This window comes from Cebus imitator, unplaced genomic scaffold (genome assembly GCF_001604975.1).
Source record: "Cebus imitator isolate Cc_AM_T3 unplaced genomic scaffold, Cebus_imitator-1.0 Scaffold416, whole genome shotgun sequence".
Classification (NCBI taxonomy): domain Eukaryota; kingdom Metazoa; phylum Chordata; class Mammalia; order Primates; family Cebidae; genus Cebus; species Cebus imitator.
Window position 1 is genome coordinate 1,405,700 of NW_016107731.1, and position 25,658 is coordinate 1,431,357.

The following is a 25,658-nucleotide window of genomic DNA, read 5'->3' on the forward strand; positions in this document are numbered from 1 at the left end:
TTTTTGAAACAGAGTCTTGCTCTGTCACCAGGCTGGAGTGCAGTGGCACGAGTCTGTTCACCACAGCCTCTACCTTCCAGGTTCAAGTGATTCTCCTGCCTCAGCCTCTTGGGTAGCTGGGATTATAGGCTCGTGCCACCACACCTGGCTAATTTTTGTTATTTTTAGTAGAGACGGGGTTTCACGATGTTGGCCAGCTTGGTCTCGATCTCTTGACCTCGTGATCTACCCGCCTCGGCCTCCCAAAGTGCCGATAGCAGCTCTGTGGGCTCAGAAATCCAAATGCACCATATTTTCTGCAAATGCATAAAAACCTTCCCAGCCATACTTTACTCCCACAGTGGTCTCCTGCGCCCTGAGTTGGATACAGAGTCTGTATGAGGCTCACCTGAGCCAATTCTTGTTTCAGTGTGACCAAGGCCCGAGGCCAACTCCATCTGTTCACCATCCCGTAGCTAGAACCCTCAGAACCTGTTGGCAGAAAGAGCACTTGAGTGGGAGCAGGAAAGTCCTGCTTGGCCCTGCTTGACTGTGTGACTCCATGCAGGTTCCCTCACCTCTGTGAGCCTCACTTTGCTCTCCGGTGTAATACTTCTATTAAATGTTTTGCTGTAACATTTCAAAAGTTCTTGCAGGTGCTGGCATTCAGCAGTTTGATAAGGCTTGAGTGACTTGCCTAGTGGTTCTGGGCAGAAGCGCTTGAGCAGCCAGTAGCGTGCAGAGAGGCCGACTTAGAAGTCAGCCAGGAATGGGGTTCTGGTTGCAGATCTGCCTCGGATGTGCTGTGGGAATTGGCTACTTGCTCTGGGGCCTAGTTTTTCCACCTGTACAATGAGAGGGGTGACGTAGGCAAACTGCTGGGTTCCTTTTCTTTCTCAGTGAATGGAGACTGAGTCAGCTTTTCCCAGTAACTCCAGAGGGATGGGGCTGTTCTCCTTCAGCCTCCTGCATTTCCTCCCCCTGCCCACTGCCTTAGAGTTTGAGGCCTCCTGGAAGGAGCTGGTGGAGATAGAAGACCGAATCAGGAAAGCACCAGGTCGGGCTTAGGGGAGCAGGGGTGGGCTTAAATGAAGGTGGTGTGTGGATTACTCATTTCCCAAGGCCACCGCTCTGGCTGGTCCTGGGCAGGGAGCTGGGCAGTAGTCATGGGAGCATCTGGAATGGCTAGGATGAGACCTCACTGGTGGGATGTCCCCTGGGCACAGAGCCAAGGCCACCTCCTGGCAGAGAGTTGGACAACGAGCTCTGAGGATCAAGGGAGATCTTGAGCAAATTAGCCAGGCGTGGTGACGGGCACCTGTAATCCCAGCTACTTGGGAGGCTGAGGCAGCAGAATCACTTGAATCTTGGAGGCAGAGGTTGCAGTAAGCTGAGGTCACGCCACGGCACTGCAGCCTGGGCAACAGAGTGTAAGACTCTGTCTCAAAATAAAAAAAGAAAGAAGGATCTTGACAGTGCCCAGGGGGCAGGAGGAGGTGGCTGAGCACCAGCCTGCAAGACCAGTTGGATGGCTCCTTCCACGGGGAAGCAGGGCTGAGCAGGCCATGGGAGCGGGAGTGCTGTGCCTGCTTCCACCAGCACAAGAGCCACATTCACCTTAGGTGTCACTCCCCACCCACCTCTGCTAGGGGGAGCCTTCCACCATCAGCTGTGTGGTCAGGGGTAGGTTGCAGGGGTAGGATGGAGACAGAAAAGCCTCTTATATTTTATGCCTGCTCCCCTTGGCATCCTAAGGAGAGGCTGCCCACAGATCCATCTAGGCTGAGCAGAATTAATTTCCTATTAAGGAGAAGCTTTGCTCATTCAAACCCCAGGACAAGCTGCCAGCCAGGTTAGCTGCTGCCGGGGCCAGTTGGCCTGAGAGAATTTGAGAGCCAAGAAATGGGGGAGCTCCTTTTCTAGAAAGCCATGGCGATTTCATCCATTGTGCAGAGCTCCTGTCCTGCCCCCTAGCTGGGCTTGTGAGACCTTGGCAGCAAGTCCGTTAACTTATGAATGCCTCCGTTGTTCACTGGCTTGGAAATCTGAGGGAGAAAGGTATCTATCTTTATTCATGCAACAAACATTTATTTAGTTTTCTGAATGGCTCGGCCTGGACTAGAAGCTGAGGAAGGAAAGTCAGGTTCAGAGAGTTCCTACTTGGGAACTGAGTGTCTGGTGTGGGAAGCAGACAGGCGGGTATGGCACAGCACTGGAGTCTGAACAGTGGGCATGTTGCAAGTCTGCCTCAGTTTCCTCATTGATGAGGTAAGGAGGGAGACTGTTGGTTTCCTCATTTCACATGTGTCCAGGGAATTCTTTTTCCCTGTCTGTTCTCTGCCAGGCTCTGGGATTCAGTGGAGAACAAGGCACGGTCCCCCCCACCCTTCCTGATCCCACATTCAGCTGGGAGAGGCAGACGACAGACTGACAAAATATGTAGCTGCAGAGGAAGTGGACAGGGAGATGTAGGAAGGTGGCCACGGGAGCATGCACTCAGAAGAGGTGTCAAGGAAGCCCTTGCTGGGGTGGTAACATTGGAGCCAGCCATGGGAGGATCTGAGAAAGGCATGCCAGGTGGGGAGCACAGCTCATGCAAAGGCTGGGCCAGCGGGGGCTGCAGAGGGAGAGGCGAGGAGGCACGGAGAGGAGCTGCGGCCTCTGGTGCAGGGGGAGACTAAGGATAACATTGTCCTCTTTTGTTTCATTGTTTTTCTCTGATTTAAATAATATATCAATAGATCTCAGTTTTTTTTTTTTTTTTTTTTTTTGAGATGGAGTTTTGTTTTTTTTTCCCAGGTTGTGGTGCCGTGGCACGATCTCAGCTCACTGCAACCTCCACCTCCTAAGTTCAAGCATTTCTCCTGCCTCAGCCTCCCAAGTAGCTGGGATTGCAGGTGCACGCCACCACGCCCAGCTGGGATTTCTTTTATACATGACAAATACAGGAAAAGATGGAGCTCAGTGTGAGGGTGTATCTCCCCCTTTATATCTGTCCGCAGATGGGTGCTTACCCTTCTAGTCCTCCACTGTACATGCAGATTTTGCATTTACGTGATTTGAATCATACTCAGTACTCTACAACTTCTGCTTAGTGTGTGGTGGAGCTCTTTCCTTTTTCACATTGCCATCATACTCCACCCTGCAGCCAAACCGTCATTTCCTCTCATTGTGTCCAGAGGAGAGACTTTGGATCATGCCTCATTTTCCCTGTCTGATCAATGAAATCTTGCATCTTTGATCATGCATCTTTATGAGCAAGAGTGATTATTTTAAATTTTCATTGTCCAAGCCAAATGCCTTCTGCAAAGACTTACCCAGTTTACTCCCACTAATAATAGTGTCTGAATGCCCATTTTTCTCTACAGACTCACTAGCAATTTTTTTTTTTTTTTTGAGACAGAGTTTTGCTCTTGTTGCCAGGCTGGAGTGCAGTGGCATGATCTTGGCTCACTGCAGTCTCCACCTCCCAAGTTCAAATGATTCTCCTGCCTCAGCCTCCCTCCCGAGTAGCTGCGATTACAGGCATGCACCACAACACCCAGCTAATTTTGTATTTTTAGTAGAGACAGGGTTTCTCTATGTTGGTCAGGCTGGTCCTGAACTCCCGACCTTAGGTGATCCACTCACCTTGGCCTTCCAAAGTGCTGAGATTACAAGCGTTAGCCACCACGTCTGGCCCCAAAATTTTTGATATTTGTATTTTTAGTTTTAGCTAATGTGATGGAGAGTGGAATCTCATTGTTCCATTTTAAAAAAAAGTTTATTCAGGCTTTATCCTTTGATTCTAGTCCGCTTTTGTTTTTCCAAAAGCTCAAAGTGTAGTGAGTACTGCTTCTGCTGCTTATTGGTCTCCTGACCTCAGCTGGGGACTCATCTGTGAAATGAGGCCCTTTAATCCCTGCCCAACCCTGTCCCCTACTAGCCTGCTGTACATTGTGCATGGGGAAACATTCCTGAAAGTTCATTTTATGCTGAAAAGCTCTGCAAACATGAAGACGCGTGGTTTTTACTAGGGAAATGGAAATATCTGGAAGATTGGAGTGAATTCAGGTGTTTCTAAACAGCCATTGTATCCAGGGGAGGAACTAGGGTGACTTTGCCCATGTGCAGCGGAGCTGGCTTTAGGTGAGCAGTGTCTGCCTAGTGTCCCAGAGATGCACGGGAGCTTACCTGGCTGAGAGAACCATCTGGCTGGGCTCGAGAGCTCTTCACAGAGGGCTGGCCCAGTTGGTGATCTGTCACCTGTCTGCAGGAATAAAGAAATGAGCCAGAGAGAGTTCCCTAGTTGGTCCAGAAAAAGGTCTAGAAAGGGGCAGTGGCCACCACAGACCAAACCCTGTCTACTTGTTGGTAGAGCCCAAGGGCCGGGGCAACAAGAACTTTGTGAATGTCCATGGGTGTCCTTATTTGTTTACCTGGAACAAGAGGCTTGAAAACAAGCAAAAGATTTACCTGAAGGCCCTTGTATTTGATTTGGAGACGAAAGGAGGGGAAAGCTGTGGAGATGGAGGGAGAAGGAAAGGCAAACTCTGGGGCCGGGGAAAACCAGGCCTGTGTGGTCCCAGGAGGCATCAGGCCTTATGATGGAGGAGCCAGGGCCTGCTACCATGGCCTGGGCCCCAGAGGAATTCAGTACTCCTAGGGTTAGGTACCTGGGGACGTTTTGGCCAGGCTCTGCTCACCCTTCAGGAAGCAATATCCAGGTTGGGCCATGATTCTCCTGCTGCCCTGGAGATGACTCAGAATCAGGCCCCAGAGTAGGCTCCTGTGATCCCAGGCAGCCTGACCTACTTGGAACAGCCTCAGGGACAGATGTAGGCAGGGGAAGGTAACCAAGGGGACAATGGGTCCCTCAAAGGGCTTCGGTAGGGAGGCCACCTGCCTTTATACCTCTGCAGCTAGTGAGCAGTAGGAGGGAAAGCGGCGAGGGGGTCCTCACTGAAAGCAGTTTTTGCATTTATTAGACATTTCCTGATTCTGAGAGTTGAGTGTTAAGAGAGTAAGGGAAGCAAGTCACTCCAGAGCTGTTTTTGCCTGGGTCCTCTTGGGACAGGGTGGTGGGTGGGCTGCCCTTGCTGGGCTCCTGCCCCACTGCCATTCTGAGCACAGCTTGAAGGCATTTATTTCGCTGAGTTGCATTGAGGTCGAATCACTAGGTTTCCTTTCAGGCATCAACTGGTATATCTGTATTGCAGGAAGTTGCAGTTGCTATTTTTACCACTCCAACCAGGACTTTTTACTGCGAGGTACAATTACAAGCAGAATGTCAGGGTTTGACTGGTTAGCTGAGCCCTGGGAGGCCGCTGCGGGCTGAGGCAGTGGCCACCGCACATGGTCCCATGTTGTACAAAGCAAGACGCGTTTGCATGTGGACACACACCTACCCTGGTTGCTGGGTGGCTTTCTGTAATCACTTCCAGTACCCGGAGTTTGGGTGAAAAAAAAAAAGGACTTTGCTGGGTTTTGCCCAGATAATTGTACCTGGCTGCTGGGGCAGCTCCGAAGCTGTAAGCCATGTAGTTCTGACTACCCACAAAGCTGAAACTTTGTTAAATGAAATTGAGAACCTACGCTATGCTTTTAAACTCTGCTTTTAAAGGGCTTATTTGGGGTGTCACGCCTGTAAATCCCAGCACTTTGGGAGGCCAAGGTGGGCGAATCACAAGGCTAGGAGTTCGAGACCAGCCTGGCCAATATGGGGAAACCCTGTCTCTACTAAAAATACAAAAATTAGCCGGGTGTGGTGGCGCACACCTGTAGTTCCAGCTACTTGGGGGACTGAGGCAGAAGAATCACTTGAATCCGGGAGGCAGAGGTTGCAGTGAGCTGACATCATGCCACTGCATTCCAGCCTGGGTGACAGAGCAAGACTGTCTCAAAAATAATAACATAAAGGGCCTATTGACTAGATCAGACCCACCCAGATAATCTCCCTTTTTTAAGGTCAACTGATTGATTAGTAACACCGTTAATTACATATGTAGCAAACATTAGTTGGATCTGAAAGTCTCTGTCATGTAGGGTAACATGATCACAGGAATCAAGTCCACATCCATGGACATCAACAACAGTAACATTAATAACAGCAGCTGTCATGAATTGAGCAAAATTTGTGTGTCCCACGGAAGAGTGCTACACTCTTTACACGTATTCTCTCTTAATTCTGAGAATGGTACCTTGCAGTAGGAACAGTTATTTTCACCCCCATTTTTCAGATGAGAAAACTGAGGCTTAGAGAATTTAAGTATCTTGGACCAGTTTTCTTTTTTTCTTTTTATTTTTTTTGAGACAAAGTTTCACTCTGTTGCCAGGCTAGAGTGCAGTGGTGCAATATTGGCTCACTGCAGCCTCCAGCAACTCCCTGGTTCAAGTGATTCTCCTGCCTCAGCCTCCCGAGTTGCTGGGATTATAGGCACACACCATCACACCTAGCTAAGTTTTGTATTTTTAGTAGAGACGGGGATTTCACCATGTTGGCCAGGATGGTCTCGATCTCCTGACCTCGTGATCTGCCTCCCTCGGCCCCCCTGAGTGCTGGGATTACAAGTGTGAGCCACGGCACCTTGCCCCTTGGACCAGGTTGACAGGTAACAATGGCAGTGCTGGGACTTGAAACCAGGGACCTTTAGCATCTAATGTCCTTGTCAGGCTGCTGAAGGTTGGTATCTCCGCTTTGCTGTGTCTGGTTTGTGGAATACCATCCAGAAACGAGTTAAGGTTTGCTCTTTCCCATCTGGCATTAAAAAAAAAAATTTTCTTTTTTTTTTTTTTTTTTGTGGTGGAATCTCGCTCTGTCCCCCAGGGTGGAGTGCAGTGGTGCAATCTCGGCTCACTGCAACCTGCGCCTCCCAGGTTCAAGCGATTCTCCTGCCTCAGTCTCCTGAATAGCTGGGATTACAGGCGCAGGCCACTATGCCCAGCTAATTTTTCTATTTTTAGTAGAGAGGGGGTTTCACCATGTTGGCCAAGCTGGTCTCGAACTCCTGACCTCAGGTGATCCGCCCAGCTCAGCCTCCCAAAGTGCTGGGATTACAGGTGTGAACCATTGCACCTGGCTGGGCACCGTGGCTCACACCTGTAATCCTAGCACTTTAGGAGGATGAGGCAGGTAGATCACCTGAGGTTAGGAGTTGGAGACCAGGCTGATGAACATGGCAAAACCTCAACTGTACTTAAAAAAAAGAAAAAAAAAATACAAATACAAATAACTGGCCATAGTGGCAGATGCCTGTAATCCCAGCCACTTGGGAGGCTGAGGCAGGAGAATCTCTTGAACCCAGGAGGCGGAGGTTGCAGTGAGCCAAGGTCACACCATTGCACTCCAGCCTGGGTGATAGAGCGAGACTATGTCTCAAAATAAATAAATAATAAAATGTTTAAACAGGATACACGTTGATTATATTGCACATAATATGGCAGCCCCAGGCAGGCACCAGGGAACTCTCACGTATGTCCAACAGATCTCTGGATCATCTTGATTCTTTCTCCCTTGGGTATTGTGGCTAATCCCTGTTTCATTGAGCAGTATTTATTAAGCATCTAATCAATTCTAGGCAGCAAAGATGACACTGAACACTGTCCTTGAGCTGCCACTAGAGAGAAGGGCACAGTACGTGTGACCTGAGGAGTGAACAGTGCTGGCCAGCAGAAGAAAGGCTACAGTGCTGCAGCACAGACAGAGGGCAGAAAAACATTCATTCTAGGAGACAGGACACAGTTCTGTTAGTTACTGCATGCCCTGTGCCCTGTGCATAGATGGGCCACCACCCTGTAGGTGTTCGGATTTCACTATATTTACTGCATTCCTTTTCTGAGCTTGTACCATGTACAAGGCTGACAAATGTAAAATCCAGACGTGGGGTGCAGCTGTGAAAGGAGAGACTACGGAGGGGAGGCTGTGGGGCTGAGCAGGGAGAATGAGGGGAAGGGAGGGGAAGAGCTAAAGTTGAGTGGGGGAGCGGGGACAAAGCTGGAAAAGGAAATGATTGAACAAGGCTTGGGTGTGAAAGCCTTGAAGGCTTCTGAGCAGCAGAACTCGGGATTTGGCCCTGGGTTGGTAGGTGTGGGAAGAGATGGTTCAGGAGCCCGGTCATAACCTGGCCTGCAGTGGTGAGAGCAGGACTGGGAAGGAAAACCCCAATTCCAGGTTCCAGGAAGGAGGATGCAGTGGAGCTTGGTGGCTAAATAACATGTTGAAAATGTGTACATGAAGGACTGGCTATTTATGGGCACCCATGTTTTTGCTGTAAATATACATACACATGTAATTTTGGGAGACCAAGAATTATCAACTGCAAAGCCCAAGTGTAGCAGTCCACTCATGGCCCCGGTACTTTGCTGCTGCAGGGCCTGCCCTCTGCAGACCCCGGAGGTCTGTTATTTTGGAGAAGGATGAGGAGGTCCTGTGGGTGAGGAAGGCTTCTGATGATAAAGGGAAGAGCCAGCAGGGCCAGGTCGTTAGAGGGAGGCAGCCAGCAGTGGGCGAGAGGGTATACGGAGTCCAGCTGCCTACAGTGGCAGCAGGCTCCAGAGCCAGCATCATAGTGCAGACGGGATGGAGACCCCCCGCTAGGCCACCACGCTTCCTACAGAAGTTTCTTTTTCTGAGTTCTTAAAAAAAAAAAAATTGTGGTTAGTGTGGAGGATAAGAAAAACCTGCCGGCGAAAGTGGGTGGATTACTGGAGGTCAGGAGTTCAAAACCAGCTTGGCCAACATGGCAAAACCCCATCTCTACTAATAATGCAAAAGTTAGCCAGGTGTGGTGGCGTGCGCCTCTTATCCCAGCTACTTGGGAGGCCGAGGCAGGAGAATTGCTTGAACCTGGGAGGGACAGGGTACAGTGAGCGCAGACTGGGCCATCGCACTGCAGCCTGGGCAAAAAGAGCGAAACTCCGTCTCAAAAAGAAAAATCTGCTACCCCAGTGTTCTCAAGGTGTGGTCTGGGCATCTGTGAGATTCTCTTGTTAGGGGATCCACAAGGTCAAAACTATTTTCATGGTAATACTAACACATTATTTCCCTTTTTCACTCATTCTCTCCAGAGTGCATAACTCAGTGAACTGTTGCTTTCCAAATGGCCAATGCCTGATGTTACAAAATCACGCATGGGTAAACAATCCTTTCAAAGTGCAGGACAGGCTGTCAGATGGGAATGCCACTGAGTACAAAAGTTCATTGATACGGACTCAGATTTCACATTGCAGCTAACCTTTAAGGCACTATACTCATCAAGTCTTAGTGTAGCTTCGAAGAAGAGTATCCACAATTATCTGAAAATAAAATCTCCCTTTTCCAACTATCTGTATAAGGTTGGATTTTCTTTTATACTGTATAGTCAAAACAGTGCAGTTCAACAGATTTAGTGCAAAAGTGGATATGAGAATCCAGCCACTATCCTCAGACATTTTTAAAATTGATTTTTGGGTAAAAAAATTTTTTTAAAAATTGACATAAAGCAATTGCACATATTTTGGCATCTGTGATATTTTAATACCTGTATACAGTGTGTAATGATCGAATCAGGTAACTGGGCTACCTATCACCTGAAATATTTATCTTTTCTTGGGACATTCATTTCTGAAAAACATCTGTTACTCCTGAGTGCAGTGGCTTGTGCCTGTAATCCCAGCACTTTGGGAGACCGAGGCAGGTGGATCATTTGAGATCAGGAGTTTGAAACCAGCTTGGCCAACATGGTTAAACCCCGTCTCTACTCAAAATGCAAAAAAAAAAATTAGCCAGGTGTGGTGGCGCATGCCTGCAATCCCAGCTACCTGGGAGGCTGAGGCAGGAGAATTGCTTGAATCTGGGAGGTGGAGGTTACAGTGAGCTGAGATCATGCCGTTGCTCTTCAGCCAGGGTGACAGAAAAACACTTGTTATTTATGTTAACATATAATGGGTTTATTATTTAAATTAACATATAAATTTATGCTTAGTTTTAATTTCAGCTGTAGCAAATACTAATAGGCAAAACCACATAAACAGAAACCCCTTAGGGTTCTCATTTTTCAGTTGTAAAAAGATCCTAAGACCAGTTTGAGAACAGCTGTACTACCGAAAGTCCCTGAAAACAGGGAGCTAATTGTTGGACCCTGTGCCCGGCTCTGCACGTCATCTTCCCTCCTTAGTCCCTCAGCAGTCCTTTGGGGTTAGTGTAATTCTTTTCGTGTCTGTTTCACAAATGAGGAAACTGAGGCACTGAGAATGAATACCAGGCACAGGTCTCACCATGCGGAGGTGGGAGTGCCGGCACATGGGGATGTCCCAGACTGATGTCACTGTTCTCAAGCCAGGAGGAAGGCAGAGGCAGGGGGTGGCGGGGGAAGCCTGCTGTGTATGCTCTGGTCCTCCGCCTAGTGCGCAGCGCTCAGCCTAGCAGGGAGGTGCATCTCCGTGCGCTGTCTCCTTTTCTGAGGCCCAGGAAGACAGGCATAGGTTTGCTATAGGAAATCAGACTTTGTAACAGCATGACTCTCTTGAGGCACATGGGGTGTTGGTGTCCAGAAGTGTGCTTGGTCTTTGTAAATATCCCACATTGTGCTGTTTTGGAGTGAAACAGCTTTGAATACTGGCCCCAGCGAAACTGAGGATGTGTGCACATTACTTACCTTCTCAGAGCCTCAGTTTGCTATCTGTACAACCAGGACAGCGAGACCTTATAAAGATGTTGAAAGGATTGAATGAAAGAATGTAGGCAGGGCTCCTGCACAAACACTCACGTACAGCAGGGTGCTTGAAGATAATGTCACTTTGGACAGAGTTCAACAGGTCAGAAGGGTGTGCAGTGAAAACAGTCCTCCCTGCTCTCTCCACCATAGCTAGCGGTAACTGAGTTCTTACACAGCCTGCCAGAGATATTTTGTGCACGTGCCAGTAGGTGTGTCTATATGACATACGTGGGTGTGTGATTAGTGTGGTTTTTAACACGTCAAAGGTAACGTCTGATACACAGCTCTTTCATTTTAGCGCAGAAAGCCAGTCATTTAGTTTTTTTTGACAGCTGTGTAGTACTCCATCTGTGAATGTACCCAGGTAGATCTCACCAGGCCTCTTATTCATGAACATTGTGGTTGTTCGTATCCCTTGCTTTGTAACTGTGCTGCGGTGTATAACCTCGCTCATGTGCAGGTGTGATGGAAGGGAAATTTTCAGGAGTGGAAATGCTGGGGCAGAGGGCACATGCATTTGTCATTTTGTAAGATGTTGCCCAATTGTCCAAAGAGGTGGTGCCAGCTATGCTCCCCCCGCTCATCTCTCTCTGTGGGGAAAGACAGAGTTGTGCCTTGGGCTTTGAGAATTGAGAGGCATTCTCATTCCGATTCAGCATCAGCTTGACAGCCTGGAGAAGAACAGCGCTTCTGGAGAACAGGAGAAAGAAATTCACTACCAGTAAGTGGCCAGTGCTTGGCTCTTTTCTTTTCTTGTTCTGTTCTGCGTGTTTGTGTTCCTGGAAGACTGTCACTCCTGGTGGTTCATTGAAAGTGATATCTAGGCCAGGGTGCTTTTAATGGCTCCATCTGTGGAACCGGACAGGAGGAGAGACAGCCCCCCTCCAGACCCTCAGGCTGCATCTGTTTGCAAAGGGCCAGGCCAGTCCTGTTGTCCAGGGGGAGGCCTCCTCAGGACACCATGTTTGCTTAGGAGGGATCCAGTCTGTCTGCCCCTCTTTGTTTCTCTCTCTGGCTTGCTCTGGCTAAGTGGAGGGAAATGAGTTACTTTGCCAGATGGGTGAACCTGAGTACCGAGCTTTTTGTCCCCTCTGTGGTGACAGCAGTGGTGTCCATTTTATTGACATTACTCCCATCTGGAGCAGCAGCTGGGCTTGCAGATGACTCCCAACTCTGGGGTCCAGAAGAAGCCAGGGCAGCACCCCCAAGCTGAGAGGGAGCGGATGTGGCAGGTAGAAGCCAGGCGGCAGCTTCCGTCGGCCTGGACGGATGCAGAGGGGCTGCCACCCCTCCCTGAGCTGAACGAAGCCTCTTCGTTGCAGGGTGGTTTAAGTGTGGCTTGCGGGTGGCCTACCTGGTAATCAGAACTTTTAGGACAGTATGACATAAAAAAACTATCACTTTTCTTGAAAGGATTTATCTCAAGAGAATACAGTGAACCAACGGAAGCAAAGACTTTTTTTTTCCTTGGATAAAAATTCAGACAATTATGGTGAATGGATTTGTAAACCATAGTGATAGGTTTTCACAGACATTGCAGTTTACAGTCGACAACCGCAAAGACACTAGACGAAGGTTCGTGAGGGCTCCGGGAGGCTGGGTCCCCGTGCCTGCGCTTGTAGGTCCTTCATCAGTCTTTGTTCAGGAGTGAGTGAAGGATAGGAAAACGGCAACTATGTGAAAACTTCAGCCAAAACCAGTATAAAACAATATTCTGCAATTGCAGTAATTTAGAAGTGTTTGTTTTGGGATAAAAACTGAAAATAATATGCCAAAGTGAAAATAGTTCTGTTTGCAGTGATCCTCAATCTTGTTGGCACCTCCCTACCCCTAAGCCTTTTTAGGCTTTTTTTTCCTAATTGATACCCAGCCGCCTCATTGCACTTTAATACCACATATCTATGCCTTACACATACGATGAATAAGAGTTTTTCGTTCCCCAGGAACTAGGCTGTGTGTCCCCGTCCACCACCTCTTCCCCGGTCATCCTGGTTAGGTGGTGTGGTCATGGGCATTCGCATCTTTTCTGTCTTGCTCCTCGATGTTACATCAGTAAAAGACAACACGATGGAGCTCCTGGGTGTGGCTCTTGGCCTCTCACTTGCTCTGTGGTGCCCCGACTCAAGAAGACAGGATGCTGGGCAGAAAGACGGGTGCTGCCCATTATGGCCACCTCTGCACCTGCTGCGGGCTGGATGTGTGGCCTGGACAGCTCCTCCCATGGGAGGGCTCAGCTGACTTATCCTCTTAGCAAGATGGGTTCTCTTTAAAAAAAAAAAAAAAAAAAAAATGTTGGTGAGCTGGCCAAATCCATATGCTGTCTTCCAGTAGCTAGGCAAGCCCTGGGTAGGTCCTTTCTCTGAGGTGAACTTTCTCAACCCTGATTCCCCATCTGACCACAGAGGCTGCTCTCTACTAGGACCAGTGACCCACAGGAGAGAAGTGGATTTTGTGGGGCCTGGGGATGTAATCCTCTTCGGGATCCCACTGTCCTGGTGGAGAAGCTGGTGGAGAAGGCTGCCCAAGGGGTAGACAGAGAGGATGGTGTCCTGTTGCTGGGACCTGCTGGTGGACACAGGGCTGAGGCCCCGCTAACAGCTCTTCTGTCCCCTTTGGTGCTCAGTAAAGAGTGAGATGGCGTGGATTTGAACACTGCCCCTTCCCCAGTCTTGGGTCAGTCAACTCACATAGTGTAGTTATGGGAACAGACTCAGCAAGCCAGAGCCCAGGGCTCTGCTCCCATTCCTTGCGTAGCTTTGGGCAAATTGCTTAACACCTCCTGCCCAGTTTCCTAAGCTGTGAGATGTAGATGATGATTATACCTAAGGCCGAGTAGGGATGAGGTGAGTTAACACATGAAGCACTGAGACGGTGCCCAGCACATAGTACTAAGCAACTGTGATTAACACCGTTGTTGCCATTATCATTAACCTGTAAGCTTCTATTTTCTTTATGTATTTTTTTTTTTTTTTTTTTGAGATGGAGTCTCGCTGTGTCACCAGGCTGGAGTACGGTGGCACAATATTGGCTCACTGCAACCTCCGCCTCCCAGGTTCATGCAGTTCTCCTGCCTCAGCCTCCCAAGTAGCTGGGACTACAGGCGCCCGCCACCACGCCCAGCTAATTTTTGTATTTTTAGTAGAGTCAGGATTTCACCATGTTGGCCAAAATGGTCTTGATCTCTTGACCTTCCTGTCTCGGCCTCCCAAAGTCCTGGGATTACAGGCGTGAGCCACTGTGCCCGGACCTTCTATTTTCTTATCTGTACATTTTTTACAGAAATAGTATGGCATATGGCAGGATTGGACTTTTTGGCTCTCTGGCGGGTGAGTGAAGGCATGTAGCTTGTTTTGGCCAATGAGATGTGAATACAAGTGGTGTGTGGCCTTCCAGGCCAAGCATTTACTCGCCAGTGCAATGCTTTCCAGAGCTCTCTCTCTGCCCTTCGGCATAGTGACTGGCAACATGGTGGCAGCTCTGTCATCTGGGTTCCTGGGACTGGAATTGAGAACACTGACTGCCGCCTGAACCATGATGCATGTGTTAATAGTGTGAGCAAGAAATAAAATCTTTCTCCTGTATAGCTGCTGAGATTTGGGGGTTGTTTGTTGCTGAAGCAGACCCTCATCCATCCTGATTAAGAAAGAAAGTCATAACCATGTCGAGCTTGGTGAGGATTAAATTTTATATGTAAAGTGTCCAGCACAGTGTCAGATACATGATAGTCGTGCATCTGATTTGGCTCTCTTCCTGGCCAGAATCTCCTACTGATTTTTAGCAACAAGTGTTGCTTCATCTTTCAGCAGAGTTTCACAGGCCTTGACCCCTTACCTCCTGTTCTGTGCCTTCTCTGTGAAGGCAGAGCTGCTGCCCTGCGTAGGGCCCAGCATGGTGCCCCATCTGACCCATTCCCCTGGAGTGGAGAAGGCATCCATCTCAGTAGCATCTTTCAGCCTATAATCATGGCTCCCACTCCCCGGTGACCAGAGGCTGCAGTCACCCTGGGACTCAGTCGTCAGTCCTGGAAGTTAAAGTGGCTGCCCTTCAAGTGTGCTTAATGTTTGGGTGCATTAAGTTAAAAGGCTGGAGCATGTGGGGAAGGCGCTGAAACCTTGGCCGGCCCTCTGGGTCTGTCTGGACCTCCCTTCACTTTCCAGGCTTTGGCTGCAGGCAGAGAGGTAGGGTCATAGAGTAATCCTATGATACATTGTCCACAAGGGACAGTGTGCATGTGTCTGGGTGGGGAAGGAGACACAAGTTTGAGAGCATTGGTTGGTGGCACTGTTGATCTTGACCTCAGAACAGCAGGCCAAGCCAGGCTGTCTCACTGCCGCATTCTCAGAGGCTGCGGAAGGGCTGTGGTTCTGTGCCGTTGGGGTGGGCATTGGCTGGGAGCTGTGTGATGCAGGGACCTCATGGATGGCCTCAAGAAGAGGCCTCTTAATTACCAAGCATTGTCTGAAGCAGACATCCTCACCCCTTCCCTGAGCCTTGCTCCATTCTAGAACTGCCCAGTGGGCAGCCCATTCCTGTGCAGGAGGCGTGGGGGCCAAAATGAGGCAAGGAAGATGGGGTGAGGCCGGGGGCTGGGAGGTCTAAGTACTGCCCAGCAAACTGACCACCCCTTGGGGCCAGAAGGCGTCATTTCACGATTCTTGTGACTTCACTGCAGGTTTCAGATCTTTTCACAATAAAAAGCTGAATCAAAACCAAAATAAATAAATAAACACACTGAAAAACATAACTAATTCTGATCAGTTACATTTTAAATAAAAAGATACATATAGTATCGAATAAAGATACATAAAGGTTTTTTTTTTTTGCTATTTTTTATTTTTTGAGACAGTCTCTCTGTCACCCAGGCTGGAGTGCAGTGGCACTATCTTTGCTCACTGCAACCTTCACCTCCCAGGTTCGAGCAATTCTCCTGCCTCAGCCTCCCAAGTAGCTGGGACTACCCCATGCCCAGCTAATTTTTATACTTTTAGCAGAGAATGTTTTTTACTGTGTTGGTCAGGCTGGTCTCGGACTCTTGACCTCATGATCTGCCTTGGCCTCCCAAAGTGAAAATGCTGAGATTACTGGCATGAGCCACCATGCCCGGCCACTTTTTTTTTTTTTTTTGAGACGGAGTTTCGCTCTTGTTACCCAGGCTGGAGTGCAATGGCGCGATCTCGGCTCACCGCAACCTCCGCCTCCTGGGTTCAGGCAATTCTCCTGCCTCAGCCTCCTGAGTCGATGGGATTACAGGCACGCGCCACCATGCCCAGCTGATTTTTTTTTGTAGTTTTAGTAGAGACGGGGTTTCACCATGTTGACCAGGATGGTCTCGATCTCTTGACCTTGTGATCCACCCGCCTCGGCCTCCCAAAGTGCTGGGATTACAGGCTTGAGCCACCACGCCCGGCCTCACTTTTTTTTTTTAATGGTCCATTGAAAGGCAGCAACATGGCTGGGCGCCCTCACGCATGGTTGCTGCCAGCACAGCCTCTGAAACCCAGGCAGGGGACCTCAGGCCGGGCGACTGGTGCATCCTAGCCTGCGCTGCCAGTCCTCAGGAGGGGACAGGAGAGCAAGAAGTCCATCCTTCCATCTCCTTTCCTCCCAGTGCTGACCGAACACATCCACCTTCCTGAGGAATTAGGAGCTCAGAGTCTGCAGTCAGGCCCCAGTTCCAAGACTGTGGCCTCCAGTCTTAGTTCCTCATCAGTGAAGTAGGAATGGTGGAAGTGGGTTTTTGGCGGGGCCCAGGGCCTGGCAATGGGACATGTCCTCGCAGCTCTGTGTTTTCATGAAGTCATCGCTGGTAGAGTCCTGACTCGGATGCACCAGTGCATACTTGGTGCCAGGAAGGGCCAGGTCTTGCGTTGCTGTTAGCGTCAGCTCCTGCAGGGTGGCCATGAGCCACCGTGCAGGTTGTTGACTGCATAACGGCACCCAGCCTCATGCAGGCCGAATTTCAGCTGCATTTTCCTAAGTCTTGTGCCTGGGCCCAGAGCCACATCTGCTGATGCCAGATGTGGCTTTTCCGAGTTTTCAGAGGTGCTTTCCTGCCAAGCCACAGACAGGTACACTGCCAGGATGCTGGCAAACCGAAAATTCACGCTGCGGGAGGGGGGGGAGTTTCAGTTTGTACCAAGGGGCCACCTGGATTGGCCGTGGCCCTGAGCTCCGGAGGTGATTTGACCTGTCCTGAGCCCTGTGCCTCTGTCCTTCCCCCATCCTCTAGTGAAGAATGACCGAGCTGACACCCTCACTTTGAGCCTTGCTAACTCTTGGTTAGTGGAGGCAGATGGGAAGGGGTTAGTGCTGCTGCCAAGCTACGTCAGGCCTTGCTGAGCATGGCGTGGAAAAAGCAGCTCTGATGCCATCCTGGTTCCTATTTATGTCAGAATAGGCCTTTAGCATTCTGTCACTGGAATCTTCTGTGAGTGTGGCGAGCTTTCTCCGGAACTCGAAACTGAGTCTTCTGAAAGTCTTACCCCCTGGTTACTTTCTTTCCTTGTGCATTTAGTTAACTTTCCAAAGATGATAGGAGAAGCAAGCTGGGCATACTGGTACTTAGTACGTTTCAGCCGAGTCTGTAGGTAAGGATTGCCGTGGGGAGCGGTGCTTCTAAGTGGATCCACTCCTCTTGGCAGGGAGAAGGCTTACAGGTCTGTGGCCTTGCAGCATTGTGCAGTTACACCATGCACCTTAAAGCCATCAAGGCCCAGGACGGCACTTAGGTCATCAGAACAACTCTGGGATATGTGCAGAGGGAGAGTGTCTGATTGATTATGGCCCCAAAGGTGTGAGCCCTGGGCATAGGGAGGCGTCCCAGGACCTGCTTTTGGGCCCTCTCACATGCTCCCCAACCCTGCCACTGGGAGCCTGTGGCTTAGGCCCTACCATGAGGCTCGGTACATAACTGGTACTGAGCACATGTATCTTGGGCAACTGAAAATAATTGCACAGACCCATTCTCCTGGGTGCTGGATGGAAGGGGTGGAGGGACACACAGAGCTGAGACCCCCTGCTGAGACAGGCAGCCCCTGATCACCAATTCAGGGCACTTGATAACCCCGTGAGTTCTTAAGTGACAGGACTCAGCGAGAGCGGGTGGACTGGGGGACCACAGGACTCCACACGGCCCTCTGCACAGGCTTCCATCTTGGGTAGGTGGCAACACGGCCAGCATCCATTCCCACTCCCAGCCCTGGTCCAGTCTGTTCAGTAGTCCTGGGGAAAGAGCCTGCTTCATTCCTTAAAATTCCAGTGAACATATTAGTATAGAGTCGCACTGGTCAGTCCTGGGTGTAGGCCCCATCACAGTGGTCGGGAGGATGACATTGGCTGATCGGCCAGGCCTGACGTGTCCACTCCCCACCTGATCCCCAGGGCCCAGGGATGTGCAGCACCCGGGGGCCAGTGCCCATACTGGGATCCCACCTGCTGAGCTGCCTGGAGGCGGGTGGTTCCCAGAAAAGTCAGGGTGTGAGTGCAAGGAGCAGGCGGCGTTGTGCTGGCACGAGTGAAATGGCACCTGTCCACCACATGTCAGTTGTCACAGCTGCCTGGCCAGCATTCACCACTGCCTCGGCCTTCTTCTCTTCTGGGTGTTGAAAGTGGCTGGGCTGGCAGTCAGGGTGGGGGTGATGTGAATGAGGTTCTTGTGCTGTCTCTCAGGGCTTCAGCATGGGCATAGGAAGAGATGGACGGGTCCATGCCATCAAATCGAGTGCCTCTGTGCTGGGATCTGTCCTGGCCGTTGAGATCACATCAGCGAGCACCACGCATGGGCCTGCCTTTCTGGGCCTCTTGTGCAGCTGGGGAGACATTACACAAATAACATCCCCAGAACCTGAGTGGGCCTCAGCATCCTTGCCTGTAAGGTGGGGCTCCAGTGCCTCAGTTGGGATCGGGCTGAGTCGGTGAGTGAGTGGCTGCCATCAATTGGGACAGGGGGCAGGCGCTACCCAGGAGGTCGGACAAACCAAGGAAACAGCTGGGCAGGTGCTTGTGCCCTTGGCACAGAGGTGCCCCAGGCTGGCGGCTCCCTGGGGGGTGGGAAACTGCCTGGGTGTGTACGTGAGTTGTCAGTGTGTTTGTCAGCAGGCAGGCATTCTTGGTGCCGACTTTGGCGGGATCTGTCAGCTTTGGAACCCTGGGCTGCCGCTCAGTGTTAGCTTGGAGAGGTCACTGCTCTGCCTCCTCAGGACCATTGTGGCTGCTCTGTTTTAATTTGCTTTTTGGCTTTCTCAGTCTTTTGAGTCTTGCATTATCCCGCCCATAACCCCCTCCAAAGGAGTCTCTGCCTGGGTGCCCTCGCAGTAACACAGCGCCCCAGAGTGGAGCTGGTACTAGGTGTGTTGGTTCCAGGGCCATAGTACTAAGGTGAGGTAGCTGGCATCCCAGTGGGGGCTGTCCTTAAGGAGAATCCCAGAGGGGCTTGGCCCCACACTCGGAATGTCCAAGCCCAGGCATTCAAGATGCTGTTCAGCCCAAGCTTAGTACGTGGGGCAGGGGGCAGGTGCTCCCTGAGGTGCCTAGGGACCTAGAGCAGGGAGGCCCTTGGAAACACAGGTGTGTTGATAATGGAACTGATACCGGCATCAGGGCACTTGAACGTGACCTTGGTGGAGAGGGCTTGGGCTTAGGAGTCCCAGGGCTTGAACTGGAGTTCTTCCTGGTCCTTGACTCTCGTTTCCCCCAGCACAGTCTGCAGACCAGAGGCAACAAACATCTCTTAAAATGACCTGACACTGGCCGGATGCAGTGGCTCACACCTGTAATCCCAGCGCTTTGAGAGGCCAAGGTGGATGGATCATTTGAGGTCAGGAGTTCAAGACCAGTCTGACCAACATGGTGAAACTCCATCTCTACTAAATACAAAAAATTAGCCGGGCTTGGTGGTGCATGCCTGTAATCTCAGCTATTTGGGAGGGTGAGGCAGGAGACTTGCTTGAAGGCAGGAGGCGGAGGTTGTGGTGAGCCGAGATTGCGCCATTGCACTCCAGCCTGGGCAACAAAAATGAAACTCTGTCTCAAAAAACATGTCCTGACACTGTAGGGTGGTGAAGTAGGGGACAGAGCCGCATTTGGGAAATTGTTTGATGACCAAGAGGCTGGTCTGGAGTGAGGAAACTGGAGTGAAGGTTTAGCAATCACAGCAAGATTTGGGGAAATGTCGCAGGGTCTGGAATTCAGGTTGGGCAATTCTGATCATTCATGGCTGAGCTGTTGGCACAACCTCCCTCAGACCAGCTCAGCCCAGCCCCTCAGGCTCTGTGCCACTGCATCTGAGGGCCCAGCTTCGAGGATGTGCTCAGGAAGTAGTTGTCATGTGTCCCCCACGTGTCAGTTGTCCAGTGAGTTGTGGAGGCCTGAGTAGGATGGGAATCTCACTTTACAAGAAAGCAGTAGTGAGGTACAGGGTGGAGGTGGAGCTGGGACCGCAGGGCACAGCGTGGACCTGCTTCCAGTGCTCTCTCCCCAGCCCCCAGAAGGGCTGACCTTATCACCTCGGAGCGCTGTGGGCTGCAGGGTTGGACAGCAGTGCCTTAGGCAGGGCCTGGGTCTGCGTTCTGCCTGGAGCTTGGGGGCTTAAGCAGCAAGGCCAGTTTGGCCCCTGTGCCCTCCCTGCCTAAGCCCAAAAGCAGGGACCTTGCCTAGCTCTAATCCCTTCAGTTTCTCTGGCTCTTTGCCAGGGGAGGAGTGAGCAAGAGAGAGCCAGGTAGCTGGACACTCATTTCTTATTTCATTGAAGCATGAAATCGCTTCCTTCCTCTACCAGATTGTTACCTAAGTAGGAAATTGACTTAGAGCAGGAGGCTGCAGGGGAGGTGTATACTTTTGAATATTAAAAATGAAAAACTTGGTTGTTTAGGGTTTTTGTTTTTTGGCCCCATTACCAGCAGGAAGACAGCAGCACAGGCTTTTAGGGAGTCAAGATGCTGGAATGCAGTTTGCTTTTTGGCCACATTTTCTCTAGGCATATGAGTTTTGCTGGATGTTAATGACAGTGCTTTGGAAATCCCCCGGATTGAGCAGGCAGTGAACCTGTTTGTTGGCACAGACCGTCACTCTGAGCACCAGATCCCCAGGCGTGGTGGAGAGGGGCAGACGAGGGAGGCAGGGGAGGTGTTGCTCAGACCTAGGATCCTGGAGTCACTTGGGGGACCGGGGAAGCTCTGGCTGCATGTTCCTCTGCTTTGGCTGAGGCAAATCTGGGTCGCTTCAGTTAGAGTTCAGCATGTCCTGCTGTCATCTTGGGCCTCTGCCTTGGTCTCGAGTGTGAGTCACTGGTGGGCCTGCCTTCAGGCCATCACTTGCACAGCTAGGTGAAGACCCCTGTGGAGACACCTGGATTCAGAGAACATGTCTCCACTGAGCACTTGGGCCATGATGGCGGCCCGTGGGGATGTTCCCAAAGGCAAGGGGGACGTCTGGCCAGTACCACCTGGAGCCCATCCCAGGGCAGTCTGTTGGGAGCAGGGAAAGGGGTGCATGAGGCTCTGCTTGGGTGTCCACAGTAAACCCTGCAAGGATCAGTCACCTTGGATAGAGATCAGGCTTCATAACCGGACAGCCCCTGTGAGAATCCCGGCTGTGGCAGTTTGGGTAGTTTCTTTGCTTCTCTGAGCTGTGGCTTCTGTAGCTGTACAGTGGGACTCCCAAGGGAAGCTTCTGCAGAAGGCTATCATGAGAGTGGAATGTGGTCTAAGGCACCGGTTCCTTAGCACTGCCGGACAGCTGCCTGAGTCAGGAACACCGCTTGCATGTTCTCTTAACCATGGGAGGCAGCCTCAAGTCGAGCTTGCCTGGGGGATGGCTCATCGGCAGGCCAAAGATGTTTGTCCCAGAGCTGGCCCATACCCGGAGAACAGAACCAGTTTCTGCAGGGCAGGGTGAGATCCAGCCACTCTACCCTGTGTTGTCGTTGGCGACGGGGTTGTGGGAGAGGGGCTTGGTTTAGCAGAGGTGAGCAGAGAGGGGGTGGGAGGGGGCAAGGGGCTCGTGCTGAAGAGTGAGCCCTGAGAGGGCAGATGGACAGGATGGGCTCCTCTGACCTGTGGGCTTGTTCCCCCACAGGCTGGTGCACCATGTCGGTCAGCGTCCACGAGACCCGCAAGTCGCGGGGCAGCACAGGCTCCATGAACGTCACCCTCTTCCACAAGGCCTCCCACCCGGACTGCGTGCTGGCCCACCTCAACACGCTGCGCAAGCACTGCATGTTCACCGACGTCACGCTCTGGGCAGGCGACCGTGCCTTCCCCTGTCACCGTGCCGTGCTGGCCGCCTCCAGCCGCTACTTTGAGGCCATGTTCAGCCACGGCCTGCGGGAGAGCAGGGACGACACTGTCAACTTCCAGGACAACCTGCACCCAGAGGTGCTGGAGCTGCTGCTGGACTTCGCCTACTCCTCCCGCATCGCCATCAACGAGGAGAACGCGGAGTCGCTGCTGGAGGCGGGCGACATGCTGCAGTTCCACGACGTGCGGGACGCCGCCGCCGAGTTCCTGGAGAAGAACCTCTTCCCTTCCAACTGCCTGGCCATGATGCTGCTCTCGGACGCCCACCAGTGCCGCCGGCTGTACGAGTTCTCCTGGCGCATGTGCCTGGTGCACTTTGAGACGGTGCGGCAGAGCGAGGACTTCAATAACCTGTCCAAGGACACGCTGCTGGACCTCATCTCCAGCGATGAGCTGGAGACTGAGGACGAGCGGGTAGTCTTCGAGGCCATCCTCCAGTGGGTGAAGCACGACCTGGAGCCGCGGAAGGCCCACCTGCCCGAGCTCCTCCGCAGCGTGCGGCTGGCGCTGCTGCCGTCGGACTGCCTGCAGGAGGCCGTCTCCAGCGAGGCCCTCCTCATGGCGGATGAGCGCACCAAGCTCATCATAGACGAGGCCCTGCACTGCAAAACCAGGATCCTGCAGAACGATGGCGTGGTCACCAGCCCCTGTGCCCGGCCACGCAAGGCAGGCCACACGCTGCTCATCCTTGGGGGCCAGACCTTCATGTGCGACAAGATCTACCAGGTGGACCACAAGGCCAAAGAGATCATCCCCAAGGCTGACCTGCCCAGCCCCCGCAAGGAGTTCAGCGCCTCGGCGATCGGCTGCAAGGTCTATGTGACGGGGGGCAGGGGCTCCGAGAATGGGGTCTCCAAGGACGTCTGGGTGTACAACACTGTCCATGAGGAGTGGTCCAAGGCGGCGCCCATGCTGATTGCCCGCTTTGGCCATGGCTCAGCTGAGCTGGAGAACTGCTTGTATGTGGTGGGGGGACACACGTCCCTGGCAGGTGTCTTCCCGGCCTCACCTTCGGTCTCCCTGAAGCAAGTGGAGAAATACGACCCTGGGGCCAACAAGTGGATGATGGTGGCCCCCCTGAGGGACGGCGTCAGCAATGCTGCGGTGGTGAGCGCCAAGCTGAAGCTCTTTGTTTTTGGAGGAACCAGCATCCACCGGGACATGGTGTCCAAAGTCCAGTGCTATGACCCCTCAGAGAACAGGTGGACGATCAAGGCTGAGTGCCCCCAGCCGTGGCGATACACAGCCGCCGCTGTCCTGGGCAGCCAGATCTTCATCATGGGGGGTGACACGGAATTCACGGCGGCCTCGGCCTACCGCTTTGACTGTGAGACCAACCAGTGGACACGGATTGGGGACATGACCGCCAAGCGCATGTCCTGCCACGCCCTGGCTTCCGGCAACAAGCTCTATGTGGTCGGGGGCTACTTTGGGACCCAGAGGTGTAAGACCCTGGACTGCTATGACCCCACTTCAGATACATGGAACTGCATCACCACGGTGCCCTACTCACTCATCCCCACAGCCTTCGTCAGCACCTGGAAGCACCTGCCCGCGTGAGGAGCACCTGCCGAGCCCAGGTGAGCCCCTGGCAGCCCAGAGCCACTCTGGGTCTGGAAGGGTCATGGGGGAACACAGTACCGCCTGCTCCCACTCTGGGTGAGGGTCACGGTGTCTTCCAGGGAAGTCTGGGTGGGCAGCAGGTGGCTGGTGTGCTCTGGTGTCAACTCCTGGCTCTGCCTTCTATTTGCAGTTAACCTGGAGCAAATTGTTCAACCAGGCTGCAAAATGGGGACAAAAACCTTAGTTAGACCAGCAGGGTGGTTTCTAAACATGGCTACACTTCAGAATCACCCAGGGATCTTTTGACAATGCCCTGTGGAACTTGGGTCAACCTGCAAAGTCTGAGGGTGCGATCTCCACACAGCCCGCTCTTAGTTTTGACAACAGGTGCAACAAAGGGGTCCCCCAAACCACCCTCTGTCAGTTTTGCCTGAAGGACTTACAGAACTCGCTGAAGGCTGTTAGGCTCACACTTACAGTTTATTACAGGGAAAAGATACAGATTAAGCTAAGCCAAGGGAAGAGATGTATAGTAGGGCAGAGTCCAGGAGAATGGCCCCTCCCCATGAAATCAGGACAGTGTTACTCTCCTCGCACTGATGAGTGTTGATATGTATGAACACTGCCAACCAGGCCCAGGCGCAATGGCTCACACCTGTAATCCCAGCACTTTGGGAGGGCTGAGGTGGGCAGATGGCTTGAGCCTAGTTCAAGACCAGCCTGGGCAACATGGCAAAACCCTGTCCTACTAAAAATACAAGAAAAATAGCCAGGTGTGGTGGTGCACACCTGTAATCCCAGCTACTCGAGGGGCTGAGGTGGGAAGGATCACTTCAACCTGGGACACAGAGGCTGCAGTGAGCCAAGATCATGCCACTGTACTCCAGCGTGGGTGACAGAGCGAGACTCCATCTCAAAAAAAAAAAAAGATTGCCAACCAGCATGTCTACATGGTGGAGTCCCCCAAATAACGCCAAAACCTGCATGGTGGGGACAGGCAGCCTTGGTTTGGGTGCTGTCTCTCCTGAGGGCAGCTGTGTGCTCACCAGCATGCAGGGGCTGGGGAGAAGTCCTTCCTCAAAGCCGCAGGCATCTGGCTTGAGCGAGGTCATCCTCGAGGGCCTTGGAGTAGGACTTCCGCAGAGCGCGTGTCCGTGGGTTGCTGCTGCACCTTCACTGTGTGGAATTGCTGTGAAAACAGGCGACATGCAAGGGGCTTTGTAGGAGGTGATGGTGGGACGGAGACACTGGGAGCAGCTTGGGCCAGGCTCTGTGGACCTGCAGTGAAGAGAAGGAACGGGCGTGAGGAAGGTCTCATCTGCTGCTGGTGGAATCTCCTGAGAAGCTGAGCTGGGGGCAGGGTCAGTGTGGGGTCCTGCCATGAGAGAGGGTGTCCCAGCCAGCCTGGCAGGGTAATGGGGTAGATGCCAGAGAAGGGCTTTGTGCCTAACACGCCCTCTGTGGCCTGGCCTGGGAAAGGCCAGGGTGTGTGCCACTTCACCTTTCTCCAGCTCTTGCTCTCCTGGGCCCCTCACCCCTGGGATGGGGGCAGGAGATCCCTGGATACACTCTGCCTTCAGCACAAGGGAAGACTATGAAAGACAAGCTTTCCCGCCCGAGGGAGCCTCCCGCAGCGCTGGGCGGTGGCACTGATCCCTGTTTGTGGGCTCAGCTTCAGGTCACAGGAACCCTGTCAGGAGCTGGCCTGAGCTAGAAATTTAATTTTCTCAATGAGCCAGCGGCTGCTGACACAAATGCTGAAAGCTCTCCCCAGCGAAGTCGGTCACTTTTAGCTGGGATTGCTTCTCAGTGGAACCTGATGGTTCAGCCTCTAAATCAGACCCAGCCAAGCCTTTGAGTCCCTTCAAGAGACACAATGAAGGCCGGGCGCGGTGGCTCAGGCCTGTAACCCCAGCACTTTGGGAGGCCGAGGCGGGCGGATCACGAGGTCAAGAGAGCGAGACCATCCTGGCCAACATGGTGAAACCCCATCTCTGTTAAAATACAAAAATTAGCTGGGCGTGGTGGCGTGCACCTGTAGTCCCAGCTACTCGGGAGGCTGAGGCAGGAGAATTGCTTGAACCTGGGAGGCGGAGATTGCAGTGAGCCGAGATTGTGCCACTGCATTCCAGCCTAGCGCCTGGCGACA

General features: G+C 52.1%; 1 protein-coding gene across 2 annotated transcripts in view; it reads left to right on the plus strand.

Annotated features, from left to right (window-relative positions):
- Positions 1 to 25,658, plus strand: part of KLHL25 (kelch like family member 25) — a 35,838-nt gene that overhangs the window by 3,822 nt on the left and 6,358 nt on the right. Inside the window, exons 1-3 of one of the 2 annotated variants that reach the window (XM_017509478.2) lie at positions 10,988 to 11,373; positions 21,726 to 23,526; positions 24,279 to 24,282. In XM_017509478.2, coding sequence (XP_017364967.1) covers positions 21,737 to 23,506 — 1,770 coding nt within the window. In that variant the 5' untranslated portion in view covers positions 10,988 to 11,373; positions 21,726 to 21,736 and the 3' untranslated portion in view covers positions 23,507 to 23,526; positions 24,279 to 24,282. Of the gene's footprint in view, positions 1 to 10,987; positions 11,374 to 21,725; positions 23,527 to 24,278; positions 24,283 to 25,658 lie in introns of those variants that run through there. The other variant, XM_017509477.2, reaches the window with a different exon arrangement.